This window comes from Hylobates moloch, unplaced genomic scaffold (genome assembly GCF_009828535.3).
Source record: "Hylobates moloch isolate HMO894 unplaced genomic scaffold, HMol_V3 SCAFFOLD_15, whole genome shotgun sequence".
Taxonomy (NCBI): Eukaryota; Metazoa; Chordata; class Mammalia; order Primates; family Hylobatidae; genus Hylobates; species Hylobates moloch.
The window spans coordinates 91,782,258-91,798,963 of NW_026652290.1; the positions used below are offsets into that span (position 1 = coordinate 91,782,258).

Sequence of the window (16,706 nt, forward strand, 5' to 3'; positions counted from 1 at the left end):
CCCAGGCTGGAGTGCAGTGGCGCGATCTCGGCTCACTGCAAGCTCCGCCTCCCGGGTTCACGCCATTCTCCTGCCTCAGCCTCTCCGAGTAGCTGGGACTACAGGCGCCCACCACCACGCCCGGCTAATTTTTGTATTTTTAGTAGAGACGGGGTCTCACCGTGGTCTCGATCTCCTGACCTCGTGATCCGCCCGCCTCGGCCTCCCAAAGTGCTGGGATTACAAGCGTGAGCCACCGCGCCCGGCGCAAAGTCTTAACTGAGATTTTCTTTTGTATTAAAGAAATTTTTAAGATGGGGTCTTGCTGTATTGGCCAGGCTGGTCTTGGAATTCCTGGCTTCAAGCAGTCCTTCCACCTTGACCTCCCAAAGTGCTGGGGTTACAGGTGTGAGCCACCTAGCCTGGCCAGGGAAAGAGCTTTTCAGCCTGCAGGTAGCGCAATCGGGACTCGTGAAAGGAACCTGAGGGAGGATGGTCACCTGATTGCATAAGGCTTTGCAGAGCCTTGGCCTTCGCTCTGAGTGAGTCTGAGGCTTTCGGAAACCAAGGCATAGCTTCTCACAGGACCCTGCAGCTGGCATAGAGAGCAGACTCCAAAGGGTACCACTGGGAGAGAGTGGACGGGGAGAGGAGGTTGGATTCTGGATGTTGTTTGAAGGCAGAGCTGCCAGGATTTGTTGAGAGACTGGATGGAGGCAATGACTCCATAGTTTTTGGCTGGAACTGGAAGGATGGAGTTTCTGATTGGCAGCTTTGTGTCTTTCTGCAGCCATCCGCTGTGTCGTGGAGAGCAGGCTCTTGGGCGCTGAGTCTTGAGTGAATGACTCGTCCAGGCGGGGAGGGGAGCTAGGGTTGGCCTCGGACCCCTGGGATTGCCTAGGGAGAGTCACCACTTCTCCCCTGCAGGAGCCCAGGGAGACTCAGAAGTGTTGACTTTTGAGCTGCCAGAGAAGGAGAAGGGGCTACCCCGGCTGGGGGACAGGAGCAAGAAGACTCCAGGCAGGGAGAAGTAGGAACAGGGGTGAGGGAAGGGAAGGGCCATGGCAGAAAACCCAGGAGACAGGGAAGCTGGAGGTGCAGCAGTTGCAGAGAGGCCTCCTAGGTGAGGCTGATCTGTAGGGGCCCCATGAGGAAGAAACCTTTCCTGTCCCCAGTTCACCTGGTGACATCACCCCATCTTCTCATACACTACAGTTGAGCCACGTGAGCCTCTTTTTTTTTTTTTTTTTTTTTTGAGACGGAGTCTTGCTCTATTGCCCAGGCTGGAGTGCAGTGTTACAATCTCGGCTCACTGCAACCTCTGCCTCCCTGGTTCAAATGATTCTCCTGCCTCAGGCTCCCTAGTAGCTGGGACTACAGGCACATGCCACCATACCTGACTAATTTTTGTATTTTTAGTAGAGACAGGTTTTCGCCATGTCGGCCAGACTGATCTCGAACTCCTTACCTCAAGTGATCCACCCGCCCTGGTCTCCCAAAGTGCTGGGATTACAGGCATGAGCCACCGCGCCCGGCCAACCATACAAGCTTTTCTGACGGTTCCTGAAACCACCGAGTTGGTTCTGCCCCAGGACCGATGCACACTCTGTCCCTGCTGCATGGAATTCTTCCCTCTGGTCGTGACATGGCTGGGAAGGCTTGCATGCACATGTCGCCCTCTGAGCAGGCCTGCAGTGGCGAACACAGTAGCCATCCTTGCACCGCATCGCCTCTTCCCGGCCCCTAGTCCTGGTCGCACTTCCTTCTGAAACGGTCTTGCTCATTGTCTCCAGGCCCCCACACAACAGTGTTAGCTGTTGGGGGTCCTGGACTTGCCTGTCTTCTCTACTGTCTGCCCAATGCCAGGAGCCACACTGGGAACAGTGTGGGGCTCAGGAAATACTGAAGGAAGGAGTGTGCAGGGGTCCTGGAGATCCCGCTTCTACCTTCTTTCCCTAAGCCTGTTGTGTGCGTCCTCTCCCTCGCTCAGGGTGGGCACTGGGGTAGAGCTGGCTGGGAGGAAGGCCGTCTCTGCAGCCCTGCGAGGTAGAGGCCACCATCGTCCCCATCTCGCAAGGCCAAGAGGAGGTTCTCCACTAAGGGCACATGGCCAGCGGGACTCCAATGTCCCTGCTCTTCATGGCGCCAGCAACCCCGTTCCCTGTGCCGCCTCGCTAGCCTGGTCCTTTCGTGCTCCCCAGCACTGGCCTCCTGGAGCCCAGGGCCACCGGTGACGCTTTGGTCTCCAGTTCTTTCCAGTGCCTCTTCCTTCCCCAAGACACTAGTGAGAACAGGGCCTGCCTTGTGCCGGGTCAGGGCTGAGCTCTCGAGTCTCTTGCCACCAACAGCTCCGACTTGACTCGGCTTCTCCACCTCCAGGCGGCTCTGTGACCTCCGGCAAGTGGTTCCAGCCCTTCTGGGCCTCAGTCTCCTCATCTGTCACTTGGGTACAATAGAAGCAACTACCTCCCAGTGAAGGAGTCCATGAGAGGACCCGACTTCTCGGCCTCAGCACTGGGCCACAGGCACAGTCACCACTGGCTCCACGCTAGGATCTCCATGGCACCAGAGCCCGCAGGCACCCCCATTTCACAGATAAGGAAAGCGAGGCCCAGGGGTGAAATCAGTTGCCCAGGGTGACACGGCCAGGAAGCGGAGGAGCTGGGATTTGAATGGAAGTCTCAGGAGCCCGTGAGCCTCCCCAGCTCCCCCCAATAGCGACAGCTCCTTTTCTGCTTCACTCTGAGCACCTCATGCCTAGCCCTGGGCTGGGACACAGTAGTGACCGAGAGAGCCCATTCCTGCCCTCATGGGGGTCCCAGTTCAGGCACAGTGGCTCACACCTGTAATCCCAGCACTTTGGGAGGCTGAGGTGGGTGGATCACTTGAGGTAGGGAGTTCGAGATCAGCCTGGGCAACATAGCAATACCCTGTCTCTACAAAAAAATTAGAAATTAGGCATATGGTGGTACATGCGTGTAGTCCCAGCTACTGGGGAGGCTGAGCTGGGAGGGCACAAGCCTATAGTCCCAGCTACTTGGGAGCCTGGGAAGGAGAAGTGGTTCTATTCTGAAGCTGGGGCCAAGCCATCCAAGGCCTTGCAGCTGTGCTGAGGAACCCATATCTTCTCAGGGCACAAGGGAGCCATGGCAGGTTCTGGGCAGGGGGTCAATAGGGTCAGGTTTGTGCCTTAACATGATCCCTCTGTCTGCTGTTTGTGAGGTCACTTGAAGTTGGGGCACGAGACTAGAGAGGAGGCTGTGGGTAGAGAAACTGCGAGGGTGGCCCAGGAGATGGGAAGGATGGTTAGAAAGATACTTGATGGTCTCCTGGCCTCAGTTCCAACAGTTCCTGGAGCTCAGAGGCCGGAGATTCTAAGTTACTCGCTCTAGATGGCTGCTTTTCCCTCTGTGGGCTTCAGTCTCCCCCTTGACTGAATGAGGGGATCATACTGACCAGAGTGGTAATGGTAGCGATTTTTTTTTCTTTTCTTCCCCTGCCCCCCCCACATACCTCTGCCCTGAGACGCAGTCTCTGTTGCCCAGGCCGGAGTGCAGTGGCAAAGTCTCAGCTCACCTCAACCTCCACCTTCCCGGTTCAAGTGATTCTCCTGTCTCATCCTCCCAAGTAGCTGGGATTACAGGCACGCACCGCCACGCCCGGCTAATTTTTATATTTTTGCGTCGTGGCACATGCATGTAATCCCAGATACTCAGGAGGCTGAAGCAGGAGAATCGCTTGAACCCGGAAGGCAGAGGTTGCAGTGAGCCGAGATGGCGCCTTTGCGCTCCAGCCTGGGCAATAAGAGCAAAACGCCCCATCTCAAAAAAAAAAAAAAAAAAAAACAGAGGGAGAGATGGGGGTCTCGCCATGTTACCCCAGCTGGTCTCAGACTCCTGGGCTCAAACAACCCTCCTGCCTCCCAAAGTGCTAGGATTACAGGCGTGAGCTACTGTGCCCCACCCGTGTGATGGTGATTTAACAACCAGTGGGGGGTTCAGGGATTCATTTGCTTCATCTCATCTAGGAAGGAGAGTCACACAGTCGCTTGCCCGAGCCCATGGGGACCGGCTGCAGCCCACTTCTGATCTCAGCCTCCCCAGAAGATGCCACCAGGGCACTGGCCATGAACTCATGGCCTCTCTTACACCCACCAGGCTCATCTTGGGGGGCGCCACCTAACACTCAGCCCCTCTGAGAGCTCCACCCAGCCATGCCTGCAGGTATGAAAGGCCGCTATTCCTGCAGCTCCAGAGAGCTGGCTCCAGGCCAGCTCCATGCTAGCAGGCCAGCCTGCTCCCCCTGTGGGGCCCCAAGTCTGCCCCTCTGGTCATCTTGGTCTGGGAAGCATCTTCGCCTCTGCCTTGCTCTGTGCTGTCTCAGCTTCTCTGTGTGCCCTCAGGCTCGTGGCCCCCAACCTCCCTTCCCTTCTCCACGGGTCTTCCTCTCCAGGGCTGCACCCTAGGAGATTGGAGATTGCTCGATCGTGGTGGATTTCTCAACTGTGAATCTTCAGTCCCTCTTCCCCCTTCATTTCTGTCCCTGCAGATGTGTCGTTTCTTTTTTTTTTTTTTGAGATGGAGTCTTGCACTGTCTCCTCGGCTGGAGTGCAGTGGCACAATCTCAGCTCACTGCAACTTCCACCTCCCAGGTTCAAGCGATTCTCCTGCCTCAGCCTCCTGAGTAGCTGGGACTACAGATGTGCACCACCACACCCAACTAATGTTTGTATTTTTAGTAGAGACAGGGTTTCACTATGTTGGCCAGGCTGGTCTCGAACCTCCAACCTCAGGCGATCCACCCACCTCAGCCTCCCAGAGTGCTGGAATTAGGTGTGAGCCACCGTGCCCAGCCTTTTTTTTCCTTTTTTCTTTTTTTAATAGAACATTTTTTCTTTTAATTTTATTATTATTATACTTTAAGTTTTAGGGTACATGTGCACAACGTGCAGGTTTGTTACATATGTATACATGTGCCATGTTGGTGTGCTGCACCCATTAACTCGTCATTTAGCATTAGGTGTATCTCCTAATGCTATCCCTCCCACCACCCCACAATAGTCCCCAGTGTGTGATGTTCCCCTTCCTGTGTCCATGTGTTCTCATTGTTCAATTCCCACCCTCTTTTTCTCTTTAAAAATTTTTTAGGCCGGGCGCAGTGGCTCACGCTTGTAATCCCAGCACTTTGGGAGGCCGAGGCAGGCGGATCATGAGGTCAGGAGATTGAGACCACGGTGAAACCCCTACTCTACTAAAAATACAAAAAATTAGCCAGCCAGGCGTGGTGGCAGGCGCATGTAGTCCCAGCTACTCAGAGAGGCTGAGGCAGGAGAATGGCGTGAACCTGGGAGGCAGAGCTTGCAGCAAGCCGAGATCATGCCACTACACTCCAGCCTGGGCGACAGAGCGAGACTCCGTCTCAAAAAAAAAAAGAAAAAAATTAAATTTCTTACTTTTTGAGACAGGATCTCTGTTGCCCACGTTGGAGTGCAGTGGTATGATCATAGCTCAGTGTAACCTTGATCTTCCGGGCTCAAGTGATCCTCCTGCCTCAGCCTCCCAAGTAGCTGGGACTACAAGCATGTGCCATCAGGCCTGGCTACATTTTTAAATTTATTTATTTGTTGTTTGTTTATTGGGACAGATTCTCACTCTGTCACTCAGGCTGGAGTGCAGTGGCACTATCATGGGTCACCGCAGCCTCCACCTCCTGGGCTCAAGCAGTCCTCCCACGTCCACCCCCTTAGTACCTGGGACTACAGGTGTGCACCACCACACCCAGCTAATTTTTGTATTCGCCATGTTTCCCGGGCTGGTTTCGAATTCCTGGGCTCAGATGAACCCACTTTGGCCTCCCAAACTGCTGGGATTACAACAAGCATGAGCCACTGTGCCTGGCCGTGATTTTTTTTATGATAATCTGTAGTTTGATGAAGTTTTTAAATTTTTTGTAGAGTTGGGGTCTCACTACGTTACCTAGGCTTGTCTCCAACTCCTGACCTCAAGCTGTCCTCTTGCCCCAGCCCTCCAAAGCATTGGGATTACTGGCATGAGCGGCTGCATCTGGCTTTTTTATTTTATTTTATTTATTTTTTTTTTTGAGACGGGGTCTCACCATGTTGCCCAGGCTGGCTTTGAATGCCTAGGCTCAAGCGATCCTCCCTCCTCAGCCTCCCAAATAGCTGGGATTACAGGCACGTGCCACCATGCCAGGCTTGTTTTCTTTCCCTGTCCCTCCCTCTCTATTTCCCACTCTCTTCCTCCCCAATTCTTCTGCCCTTATAAAATCACATTTGTGGTATGTACCCTGCTAGGCTCGAAAGACACCAAAGTGAATCTGTCTCCATCCTGAGGCTTGAAAAGGCAGCCCAGAGGTGGCAGTTCTCTTGTTCAGCAAGCGCTCCCTACGGTGGAGGGACACAGGAACGCAGACTTGGACCTCAGTGCAGCAAGTCCCAGCCACAGCTGAGCGCTCGATTCCTCACAACCCCAAGAGGCAGTTAGGTTCACAGAGATGATGCCAGCGTCCGTGGTCACCAGCCAGCCTGTGGCAGGGCTGGGATTCGAACCCAGGCTGTGCATACTTATCCACTCTACCCAGTGGCCTCTCAGCAGCAGAGTGGCTCAGAGCCTGGGTTTGGGAGGTGTGGAGGTTTGGATTCTGCCCCTGACACACTTTGTGAGCATGAGTGAGTGACTTACCCTGTAAGCTTCTATAAGTGGTGGTGGCCTCCTCTGTAAGGAAGTGGATAAATGCTGACCACATGGGCTTGTGTTGACCCGATGAGGTCCTTCAGGTAATGCAGTCATAGCAGGGCCTGGGACGCTGACCTCAGCAGTAGGGAACCCCTGGGCGATGGGTTAGGAGAAAGGAACCCATGAGGGAGGCCTGATAGCAAGCCCAAGCCTCCAGCAGGGGTGAGCCTAGAGGGCTTCCTGGAGGTGGAGTCTAGCCTGGCACCCAGGGTGGATGGAAACTGATCGTCATTTTGCCCACAGGAATCCTCGTAGCCCACTACCTCCAGAGCATCACGCCTTGCCTAGCCCTGGGCGGAGAGCTGGTCTACCACCGGCGGCCTGGAGAGGAGGGCACTGTCATGTCTCTAGCTGGGAAATATACATGTGAGCCTGGCGCCTGGGTCTGAGGGAGGACGGGCTGGGGCTCTGGACACTCAAGTCTGAGGGAGGAGGCCTGGGTTCCCAGATGCCCAAATCCCCTTGGTAATGAGCCCCCGCCTCCACCTCGCTCTCTGACAGTGAACAACTGGTTGGCAACGGTAACGTTGGGCCAGGCGGGCATGCACGCAACATACTACCACAAAGCCAGTGACCAGGTGAGTTCGTGCAGGGACTAGCTGGTGCTGCCAGGGGCTGCTGGGCCTGGAAGTCCAGGTGGGGCCACTCGCTAATTCTCATGTGTTGCTCCGGCCCCCCCAGCTGCAGGTGGGTGTGGAGTTTGAGGCCAGCACAAGGATGCAGGACACCAGCGTCTCCTTCGGGTACCAGCTGGACCTGCCCAAGGCCAACCTCCTCTTCAAAGGTAAAGGTCTCGGTTCACCTACGCGGGAAACAGGCAAGAGGTGACTCAACTCTGAGTGGGTGTGTGGGCCTCCACATTACCAGGGAACACTTGTTAAAAAGTAGGTGGGGCCGGGTGCGGTGGCTTATGCCTGTAATCCCAGCAGTTTGGGAGGCCGAAGCGGGCCGAGGTAAGGAGATTGAGACCATCCTGGCTAACATGGTGAAACCCCATCTCTACTAAAAATACAAAAACAAAATTAGCCAGGTGTGGTGGTGGGTGCCTATAGTCCCAACTACTGAAGCTGAGGCGGGAAAATGGTGTGAACCCAGGAAGCGGAGCTTGCGGTGAGCCGAGATCGCACCACCGCACTCCAGCCTGGGTGACAGAGCAAGACTCCATCTCAAAAAAAAAAAAAAAAAAAAAAGTAGGTGGACAACCCTTTACTATGTTTAATGCTTGGGAAAAAAAAGTAGGTGGAGCGGCCAGGCGTGGTGACTCACGCCTGTAATCCCAGCATTTTGGGAGGCCAAGCCAGGTAGAATACTTGAGGCCAGGAGTTGGAGACCAGCCTGGCCAACGTGGTGAAACCCCCTCTCTCCTAAAAGTACAAAAATTAGCTGGGTGTAGTAGCATGCTGCAACTGTAGTCCCAGCTACTCAGGAGGCTGAGGCACAAGAATCACTTGAACCTGGGAGGCGGAGGTTGCAGTGAGCTGAGATTGCACCACTGCACTCCGGCCTGGGTGACAGAGTGAGACTCCATCTCCAAAAAAAATAAAATGAAATAATAAATGTTAAAAAAAAATCTGGTGGAGCATCTGATGGGTGTTTGGGCCGAGCTGGAGCTTTGCCCATCCCCTCTTATTTTTCTGCACTTGACCCTCTTATTTTTCTGAGACTGGTCTCCCTCTGTCGCCCAGGCTAGAGTGCAGCAGTGCAACTGCTGCTCACTGCAGCCTCCACCTCCCGGGCTCAAGCAGTCTTCCCACCTCAAGCAGTCTTCCCACCTCAGCCTCCTGAGTAGCTAGGACCACAGGTGTATGCCACCAGGCCCAGCTAATTTTTTTTTATATATTTGGGAGAGACGGGGTTTCACCATGTTGCCCAGGCTGGTCTCGAACTCCTGGACTCAAGCCTTGGCCTCCCAAAGTGCTGGGATTATAGGTGTGAGCCACCACACCCAGCCAGGGTAGAAGGCACTTTGGAAGCATCCAGCCTGCCCCATTCATCTTACATTCGTGGAAACTGAGGCTTCCAGAGGTTTCAAGGTCACAGCTAAATCCAGAACCTCATCTCAGGCTCACTGGCCGTAGTCCCAATGTCCAGTCTTAAGTCTTCTTGGATATCTGTGGCTCACAGATTTTGGGTATTGAGCCTCCTGCTGAGCATTGCTGGGGACACAGCCGTGACCAGCCCTGTCTTCACGGGACTCAGTGAGAGGAATAGATTCATCCCCAGTGTGGGCAGGACTAGGTTGGGGGAACCCAGGGGTCTGGAGGGCTTTTCAGAGGGCAGGGGTCACTGAGCGGAGAGCAGAGGGAGGAGTGAGCCATTTGCTCCAGCGTGAAGTTGTTGGGGGTGTGATGGGGTTTCAGGGTGGCAGGAGCAGTGTGGTTGGAGGTCTGGAAGCTGTCCACATGTGGCTGGTATCCAAGGTGGCCAGGAACTCTGCATGGATGTGGTGGGAAGCTGGCACACCTCTCACCTCAGCTTTTCCCTGCAGGCTCTGTGGATAGCAACTGGATCGTGGGTGCCACGCTGGAGAAGAAGCTCCCGCCCCTGCCCCTGACACTGGCCCTTGGGGCCTTCCTGAATCACCGAAAGAACAAGTTCCAGTGTGGCTTTGGCCTCACCATCGGCTGAGCCCTCCTGGCCCCCGCCTTCCACACCTTTCCGATTCCACCTCCACCTCCACCTCCCCCTGCCACAGAGGGGAGACCTGAGCCCCCCTCCCTTCCCTCCCCCCTCGGGGGTCAGGGGGGACATCGGAAAGGAGGGACCCCGCCACCCCAGCAGCTGAGGAGGGGATTCTGGAACCGAATGGCGCTTCGGGATTCTGAGTACCAGGGGCAGCATGCCCAGTGGGCCTGGGGTCCCGGGAGGGATTCCAGAATTGAGGGGCACGCAGGATTCTGAGCACCAGGGGCAGAGGCGGCCAGACAACCTCAGGGAGGAGTGTCCTGGCGTCCCCATCCTCCAAAGGGCCCGGGCCCGCCCTGAGGGGGCAGCGAGAGGAGCTTCCCCATCCCCGGTCAGTCCACCCTGCCCCGTCCACTTTCCCATCTCCTCGGTATAAATCATGTTTATAAGTTATGGAAGAACCGGGACATTTTACAGAAAAAAAAAAAAAAAAAAACAACAAAAAATATACGTGGGAAAAAAACGATGAGAGGCCTCCGTTTTCTCAAGTGTGTCTGGCCTGTTTTGAGCATTTCATCCGGAGTCTGGCCGCCCTGACCTTCCCCCAGCCGTCTGCAGGGGGCGCCAGAGGGCCGGAGCACGGAAAGCAGCGGAGCCTTGACGCTGCCTTGAGTCCGGCCAGAGGGGCGCGGCGTGGCCTGGGGTCGCCGTCTCCCCATCCGGGACATATGGCCTGCTGAGGGACACCACGGGCCTTCACTTGCCCCCAGCTTGACCTGGCCGGAGTGGCTATAGAGGACTTTGTCCCTGCAAACTGCAGCAGCAGAGATGGGGGCAGGGAGCTGGGAGGGTTCAAGCTACTGGAACAGCTTCAGAACAACTAGGGTACTAGGAATGGGGAGAAGGCCTGGGAGGAGGGGCCTAGGCCAGAATAGGCTCCTCATGCAGCCATGGGGGTTGGGTCACCTGTGTCTGAGGACTTGGTGCTGTCTGGATTTTGCCAACCTAGGACTGGGGTCGGCTGACACCCACCACCACTCCCGAGCCTCCAGGAACTGAAACCCTGTCTGCCTCCAGGATCTGGAGAGGGAGGCTGCTGAGTAGAACCAACCCCAGGTTACCCACAAAAGCCACCTCAGCCACCCCTTACCAGCCAAAGCAAACAGGCCCGGCCCGGCACTGGGGCTTCCTTCTTAGGACCAGGAGTTCAGCCTCCCCTGACCCGCAGAATCCTCTGATCTGACCCGCTCTGGGAGCCAGGAATGAATCCCAGCCCCTCCCAGTTCTTGCTGTGTGGCTTTGCCATTCATCTTGCTGCTGAACCACGGGTTTCTCCTCTGAAACATCTGGGATTTATAACGGCTGTTAGGAAAGTGACAGCGTCGGAGCATTCACTGTGGCCTGTTCGTTGCTAACAGGACCACTGTGTGCCAGGGCTGTCCTCCGTGCTCGATACACATGTTAGCTTGTCACCAAACATCTGTGCCACTGCTTTCCCAGTCTGATGAGCAAAGGAACTCGATGCTCAGAGAGGACAAGTCATTTGCCCAAGGCCACACAGCTGGCAACTGGCAGAGCCAGGATTCATGCACTGGCAATTTGACTCCAGAATCCTAACCTTAACCCAGAAGCACGGCTTCAAGCCCCTGGAAACCACAATGCCTGTGGCAGCCAGGGGGAGGTGCTGGAATCTCATTTCACACGTGGGGAGCGGGGGCTCCCCTGTGCTCAAGGTCACAACCAAAGAGGAAGCTATGATTAAAACCCAGGTCCCATTCCCAAAGCCTCGACTTTTAGCAGATGCATCACACTGTTCCCACCCTTCCCATCCCACTTCTGTCCAGCTGCCTAGCCCCACTTTCTTTTTTCTTTTTCTTTTTTTTTTTTTTTTGAGATGGTCTCCCTCTTGCTGAGGCTGGAGTGCAGTGAGCCGAGATCTCAGCTCACTGTAACCTCCGCCTCCCGGGTTCAAGCGATTCTCCTGCCTCAGCCTCCCAAGTAGCTAGGATTACAGGCGCCCGCCACCACACCTGGCTAATTTTTGTATTTTTAGTAGAGATGGGGTTTCACCATTTTGGCCAAACTGGTCTCAAACTCCTGACCTTAAGTGATTCCCCCACTGTGGCCTCCCAAAGTGCTGGGATTACAGGCGTGAGCTACCGCGCCCAGCCCCTCCCATCCCACTTCTGTCCAGCCCCCTAGCCCTACTTTCTTTCTGGGATCCAGGAGTCCAGATCCACAGCCCCCTCTCCAGATTGCATTCATCCAGGCACAGGAAAGGACAGGGTCAGGGAAGGAGGACTCTGGGCGGCAGCCTGCACATTCCCCTTCCACGCTTGGCCCCCAGAATGGAAGAGGGTGTCTGGATTACTGGCGAGGTGTCCTCCCTGGGGAGTGGCGGGGGGGGGTGGTCAAAAGGCCTCTATGCCCCACCTCCTCCCTCCCTCTGCCCTGCTGTGCCTGGGGCAGGGGGAGAACAGCCCACCTCGTGACTGGGGGCTGGCCCAGCCCGCCCTATCCCTGGGGGAGGGGGCGGGACAGGGGGAGCCCTATAATTGGACGAGTCTGGGATCCTTGAGTCCTACTCAGCCCCAGCGGAGGTGAAGGACGTCCTTCCCCAAGAGCCGGTGAGAAGCGCAGTCGGGGGCACGGGGATGAGCTCAGGGGCCTCTAGAAAGATGTAGCTGGGACCTCGGGAAGCCCTGGCCTCCAGGTAGTCTCAGGAAAGCTACTCGGGGTCGGGCTTGGGGAGAGGAGGAGCGGGGGTGAGACAAGCAGCAGGGTACTGGACCTGGGAAGGGCTGGGCAGCAGAGACGACACGACCCGCTAGAAGGTGGGGTGGGGAGAGCAGCTGGACTGGGATCTAAGCCATAGCAGGACCCCACGAGTTGTCACTGTCACTTATCGAGCACCTACTGGGTGTCCCCAGTGTCCTCAGATCTCCATAACTGGGGAGCCAGGGGCAGCGACACGGTAGCTAGCCGTCGATTGGAGAACTTTAAAATGAGGACTGAATTAGCTCATAAATGGAAAACGGCGCTTAAATGTGAGGTTGGAGCTTAGAATGTGAAGGGAGAATGAGGAATGCGAGATTGGGACTGAGATGGAACCGGCGGTGGGGAGGGGGTGGGGGGATGGAATTTGAACCCCAGGAGAGGAAGATGGAATTTTCTATGGAGGCCGACCTGGGGATGGGAAGATAAGAGAAGACCAGGAGGGAGTTAAATAGGGAATGGGTTGGGGGCGGCTTGGTAAATGTTTGTGCTGGGATTAGGCTGTTGCAGATAATGCAGCAAGGCTTGGAAGGCTAACCTGGGGTGAGGCCGGGTTGGGGCCGGGCTGGGGGTGGGAGGAGTCCTCACTGGCGGTTGATTGACAGTTTCTCCCTCCCCAGACTGGCCAATCACAGGCAGGAAGATGAAGGTTCTGTGGGCTGCGTTGCTGGTCACATTCCTGGCAGGTATGGGGGCGGGGCTTGCTCGGTTCCCCCGCTCCTCCCCCTCTCATTCTCACCTCAACCTCCTGGCCCCATTCAGGCAGACTCTGGGCCCCCTCTTCTTCTGCTGGTCTGTCTTCCCCTTGAGAGGAAGGCCCAGGTCTGAGGCTTCTGTGCTGCTTCCTGGCTCTGAACAGCGATTTGACGCTCTCTGGGCCTCGGTTTCCCCCATCCTTGAGATAGGAGTTAGAAGTTGTTTTTTTGTTGTTGTTGTTGTTTGTTGTTTTGTTTTTTTGAGATGAAGTCTCGCTCTGTCGCCCAGGCTGGAGTGCAGTGGCGGGATCCCGGCTCACTGCAAGCTCCGCCTCCCAGGTTCAGGCCATTCTCCTGCCTCAGCCTCCCAAGTAGCTGGGACTGCAGGCACATGCCACCACACCCGACTAACTTTTTTGTATTTTTAGTAGAGATGGGGTTTCACCACGTTGGCCAGGCTGGTACGGAACTCCTGACCTCAGGTGATCTGCCTGTTTCGATCTCCCAAAGTGCTGGGATTACAGGCGTGAGCCACCGCGCCTGGCTGGGAGTTAGAGGTTTCTAATGCATTGCAGGCAGGTAGTGAATACCAGACATGGGGCAGCTGTGATCTTTATTCTCCATCACCCCACACAGTCCTGCTTGGGGCACACAAGGACACTCAATACATGCTTTTCCGCTGGGCATGGTGGCTCACCCCTGTAATCCCAGCACTTTGGGAGGCCAAGGTAGGAGGATCACTTGAGCCCAGGAGTTCAACACCAGCCTGGGCAACATAGTGAGACCCTGTCTCTACTAAAAATACAAAAATTAGCCAGGCATGGTGCCACACACCTGTGGTCCCAGCTACTCAGGAGGCTGACGCAGGAGGATAACTTGAGCCCAGAAGGTCAAGGTTGCAGTGAACCATGTTCAGGCCGTTGCACTCCAGCCTGGGTGACAGAGCGAGACCCTGTCTATAAATAAATAACGCTTTTCAAGTGATTAAACCGACTCCCCCGTCACCCTGCCCACCATGGCTCCAAAGAAGCATTTGTGGAGCACCTTCTGTGTGCCCCTAGGTACTAGGTGCCTGGACCGGGTCAGAAGGACCCTGACCCACCTTGAACTTGTTCCACACAGGATGCCAGGCCAAGGTGGAACAAGCGGTGGAGCCAGAGCCGGAACCCGAGCTGCGCCAGCAGGCCGAGTGGCAGAGCGGCCAGCCCTGGGAGCTGGCGCTGGGTCGCTTTTGGGATTACCTGCGCTGGGTGCAGACACTGTCTGAGCAGGTGCAGGAGGAGCTGCTCAGCTCCCAGGTCACCCAGGAACTGACGTGAGTGTCCCCATCCTGGCCCTCGACCCTCCTAGTGGGCGGCTATACCTCCCCAGGTCCAGGTTACATTCTGCCCCTGTCACTAAGTCTTGGGGGGCCTGGGTCTCTGCTGGTTCTAGCTTCCTCTTCCCATTTCTGACTCATGGCTTTAGCTCTCTGGAATTCTGTCAGCTCTGTCTCTCCCTCTTCCCTTCTGACTCAGTCTCTCACACTCGTCCTGGCTCTTTTATATAGAGACAGAGAGATGGGGTCTCACTGTGTTGCCCAGGCTGGTCTTGAACTTCTGGACTCAAGCGATCCTCCCGCCTCAGCCTCCCAAAGTGCTGGGATTAGAGGCATAAGCCACCTTGCCCGGCCTCCTAGCTTCTTCTTCGTCTCTGCCTCTGCTGTCTGCATCTATCTCTGTCTCCTTCTCTCGGCCTCTGCCCCGTTCCTTCTCTCCCTCTTGGGTCTCTCTTGCTCATCCCCATCTCGCCTGCCCCCATCCCAGCCCTTCTCCCCGCCTCCCCCTGTGCCACACCCTCCCACCCTCTGGGCCGCAGGGCGTTGATGGATGAGACCATGAAGGAGTTGAAGGCCTACAGATCGGAACTGGAGGAACAACTGACCCCGGTGGCGGAGGAGACGCGGGCACGGCTGTCCAAGGAGCTGCAGGCGGCGCAGGCCCGGCTGGGCGCGGACATGGAGGACGTGCGCGGCCGCCTGGTGCAGTACCGCGGCGAGGTGCAGGCCATGCTCGGCCAGAGCACCGAGGAGCTGCGGGCGCGCCTCGCCTCCCACCTGCGCAAGCTGCGCAAGCGGCTCCTCCGCGATGCCGATGACCTGCAGAAGCGCCTGGCAGTGTACCAGGCCGGGGCCCGCGAGGGCGCCGAGCGCGGCGTCAGCGCCATCCGCGAGCGCCTGGGGCCTCTGGTGGAGCAGGGCCGCGTGCGGGCCGCCACTGTGGGCTCCCTGGCCGGCCAGCCGCTGCAGGAGCGGGCCCAGGCCTGGGGCGAGCGGCTGCGCGCGCGGATGGAGGAGGTGGGCGGCCGGACCCGCGACCGCCTGGACGAGGTGAAGGAGCAGGTGGCGGAGGTGCGCGCCAAGCTGGAGGAGCAGGCCCAGCAGATACGCCTGCAGGCCGAGGCCTTCCAGGCCCGCCTCAAGAGCTGGTTCGAGCCCCTGGTGGAAGACATGCAGCGCCAGTGGGCCGGGCTGGTGGAGAAGGTGCAGGCTGCCGTGGGCACCAGCGCCGCCCCTGTGCCCAGCGACAATCACTGAACGCCCAAGCCTGCAGCCATGCGACCCCACTCCACCCCGTGCCTCCTGCCTCCGCTCAGCCTGCAGCGGAGACCCTGTCCCCGCTGCAGCCGTCCTCCTGGGGTGGGCCCTAGTTTAATAAATATTCACCAAGTTTCACCGCATCTGCTGGCCTCCCTGTGTGATTTCCTCTAAGCCCCAGCCTCAGTTTCTCTTTCTGCCCACATACTGGCCACACAATTCTCAGCCCCCTCCTCTCCGTCTGTGTCTGTGTGTATCTTTCGCTCTGCCCTTTTTTTTTTTTTTTTTTTTTAGACGGAGTCTGGCTCTGTCACCAAGGCTAGAGTGCAGTGGCGTGATCTTGGCTCACTGCAACCTCTGCCTCTTGGGCTCAAGCGATTCTGCTGCCTCAGTAGCTGGGATTACAGGCTCACGCCACCACACCCAGCTAATTTTTGTATTTTTAGTAGAGACGAGCTTTCACCATGTTGGCCAGGCTGGTCTCAAATTCCTGACCAAGTGATCCACCCGCCAGCCTCCCGAAGTGCTGAGATTACAGGCCTGAGCCACCGTGCCCAGCCTCTGCCCCTCTTCGTTTTTTGTGGGGGGGGCCAAGGTCTCACCCTGTCACCCGCCATCACAGCTCACTGCAGCCTCCACCTCCTGGACTCAAGTGATAAGTGATCCTCCCGCCTCAGCCTTTCCAGTAGCTGAGACTACAGACGCATACCACTAGGATTAATTTGTGGGGTGGTGTGTGTGTGTGTGTGTGTGTGTGTGTGTGTGTGTGTGGAGATGGGGTCTGGCTTTGTTGCCCAGGCTGATGTGGAACTCCTGGGCTCAAGGGATACTCCCACCTTGGCCTCCTGAGTAGCTGAGACTACTGACTAGCACCACCATACCCGGCTTTTTATTATTATTATTATTATTATTTGTACAGACGAGGTCTCACTCTGTTGCCCAGGCTAGTCTCAAACTCCTGGGCTGAAGCGATCCTCCCCCATCGGCCTCCCAAAGTGCTGGGATTCCAGGTACCGTGCCAGGCCTGCCCAACTTAATAATACCTGTTCCTCAGAGTTGCAACTCCAAATGACCTGAGATTGGTGCCTTTATTCTAAGCCCTTTTTATTTTTTTTTTCTGCTGTCATTATTCTCCCCCTTCTCTCCTCCAGTCTTATCTGATATCTGCCTCCTTCCCACCCACCCCCCACCCCACCACACCCTTCTGTCTCTCCCTATTCTCCTTAGGAGACTCTGGCTTCCTGTTTTCCTCCACCTCTATCTTTTATCTCTCCCTCCTACGGTTTCTCTCTCCCCCGCCTG

The 16,706-nt window shown here is 56.4% G+C and overlaps 2 protein-coding genes across 2 annotated transcripts in view; both read left to right on the forward strand.

Annotated features, from left to right (window-relative positions):
* Window positions 1–9,882, forward strand: part of TOMM40 (translocase of outer mitochondrial membrane 40) — a 13,381-nt gene extending 3,499 nt beyond the window's left edge. The window contains exons 7-10 of the mRNA XM_032176435.2: window positions 6,978–7,100; window positions 7,236–7,312; window positions 7,416–7,518; window positions 9,223–9,882. Coding sequence (XP_032032326.1) covers window positions 6,978–7,100; window positions 7,236–7,312; window positions 7,416–7,518; window positions 9,223–9,362 — 443 coding nt within the window. The 3' untranslated portion in view covers window positions 9,363–9,882. The remainder of the gene's footprint in view (window positions 1–6,977; window positions 7,101–7,235; window positions 7,313–7,415; window positions 7,519–9,222) is intronic.
* Window positions 9,883–11,865: 1,983 nt separating this feature from the next.
* APOE (apolipoprotein E) lies at window positions 11,866–15,547 on the forward strand. Its single transcript, XM_058428936.1, has 4 exons — window positions 11,866–11,986; window positions 12,755–12,820; window positions 13,952–14,144; window positions 14,687–15,547. The coding sequence occupies exons 2-4, from the start codon at window positions 12,778–12,780 to the stop codon at window positions 15,402–15,404; spliced, it is 954 nt and encodes a 317-aa protein (XP_058284919.1). The 5' UTR covers window positions 11,866–11,986; window positions 12,755–12,777; the 3' UTR covers window positions 15,405–15,547.
* The last annotated feature ends 1,159 nt before the right edge of the window (window positions 15,548–16,706 follow it).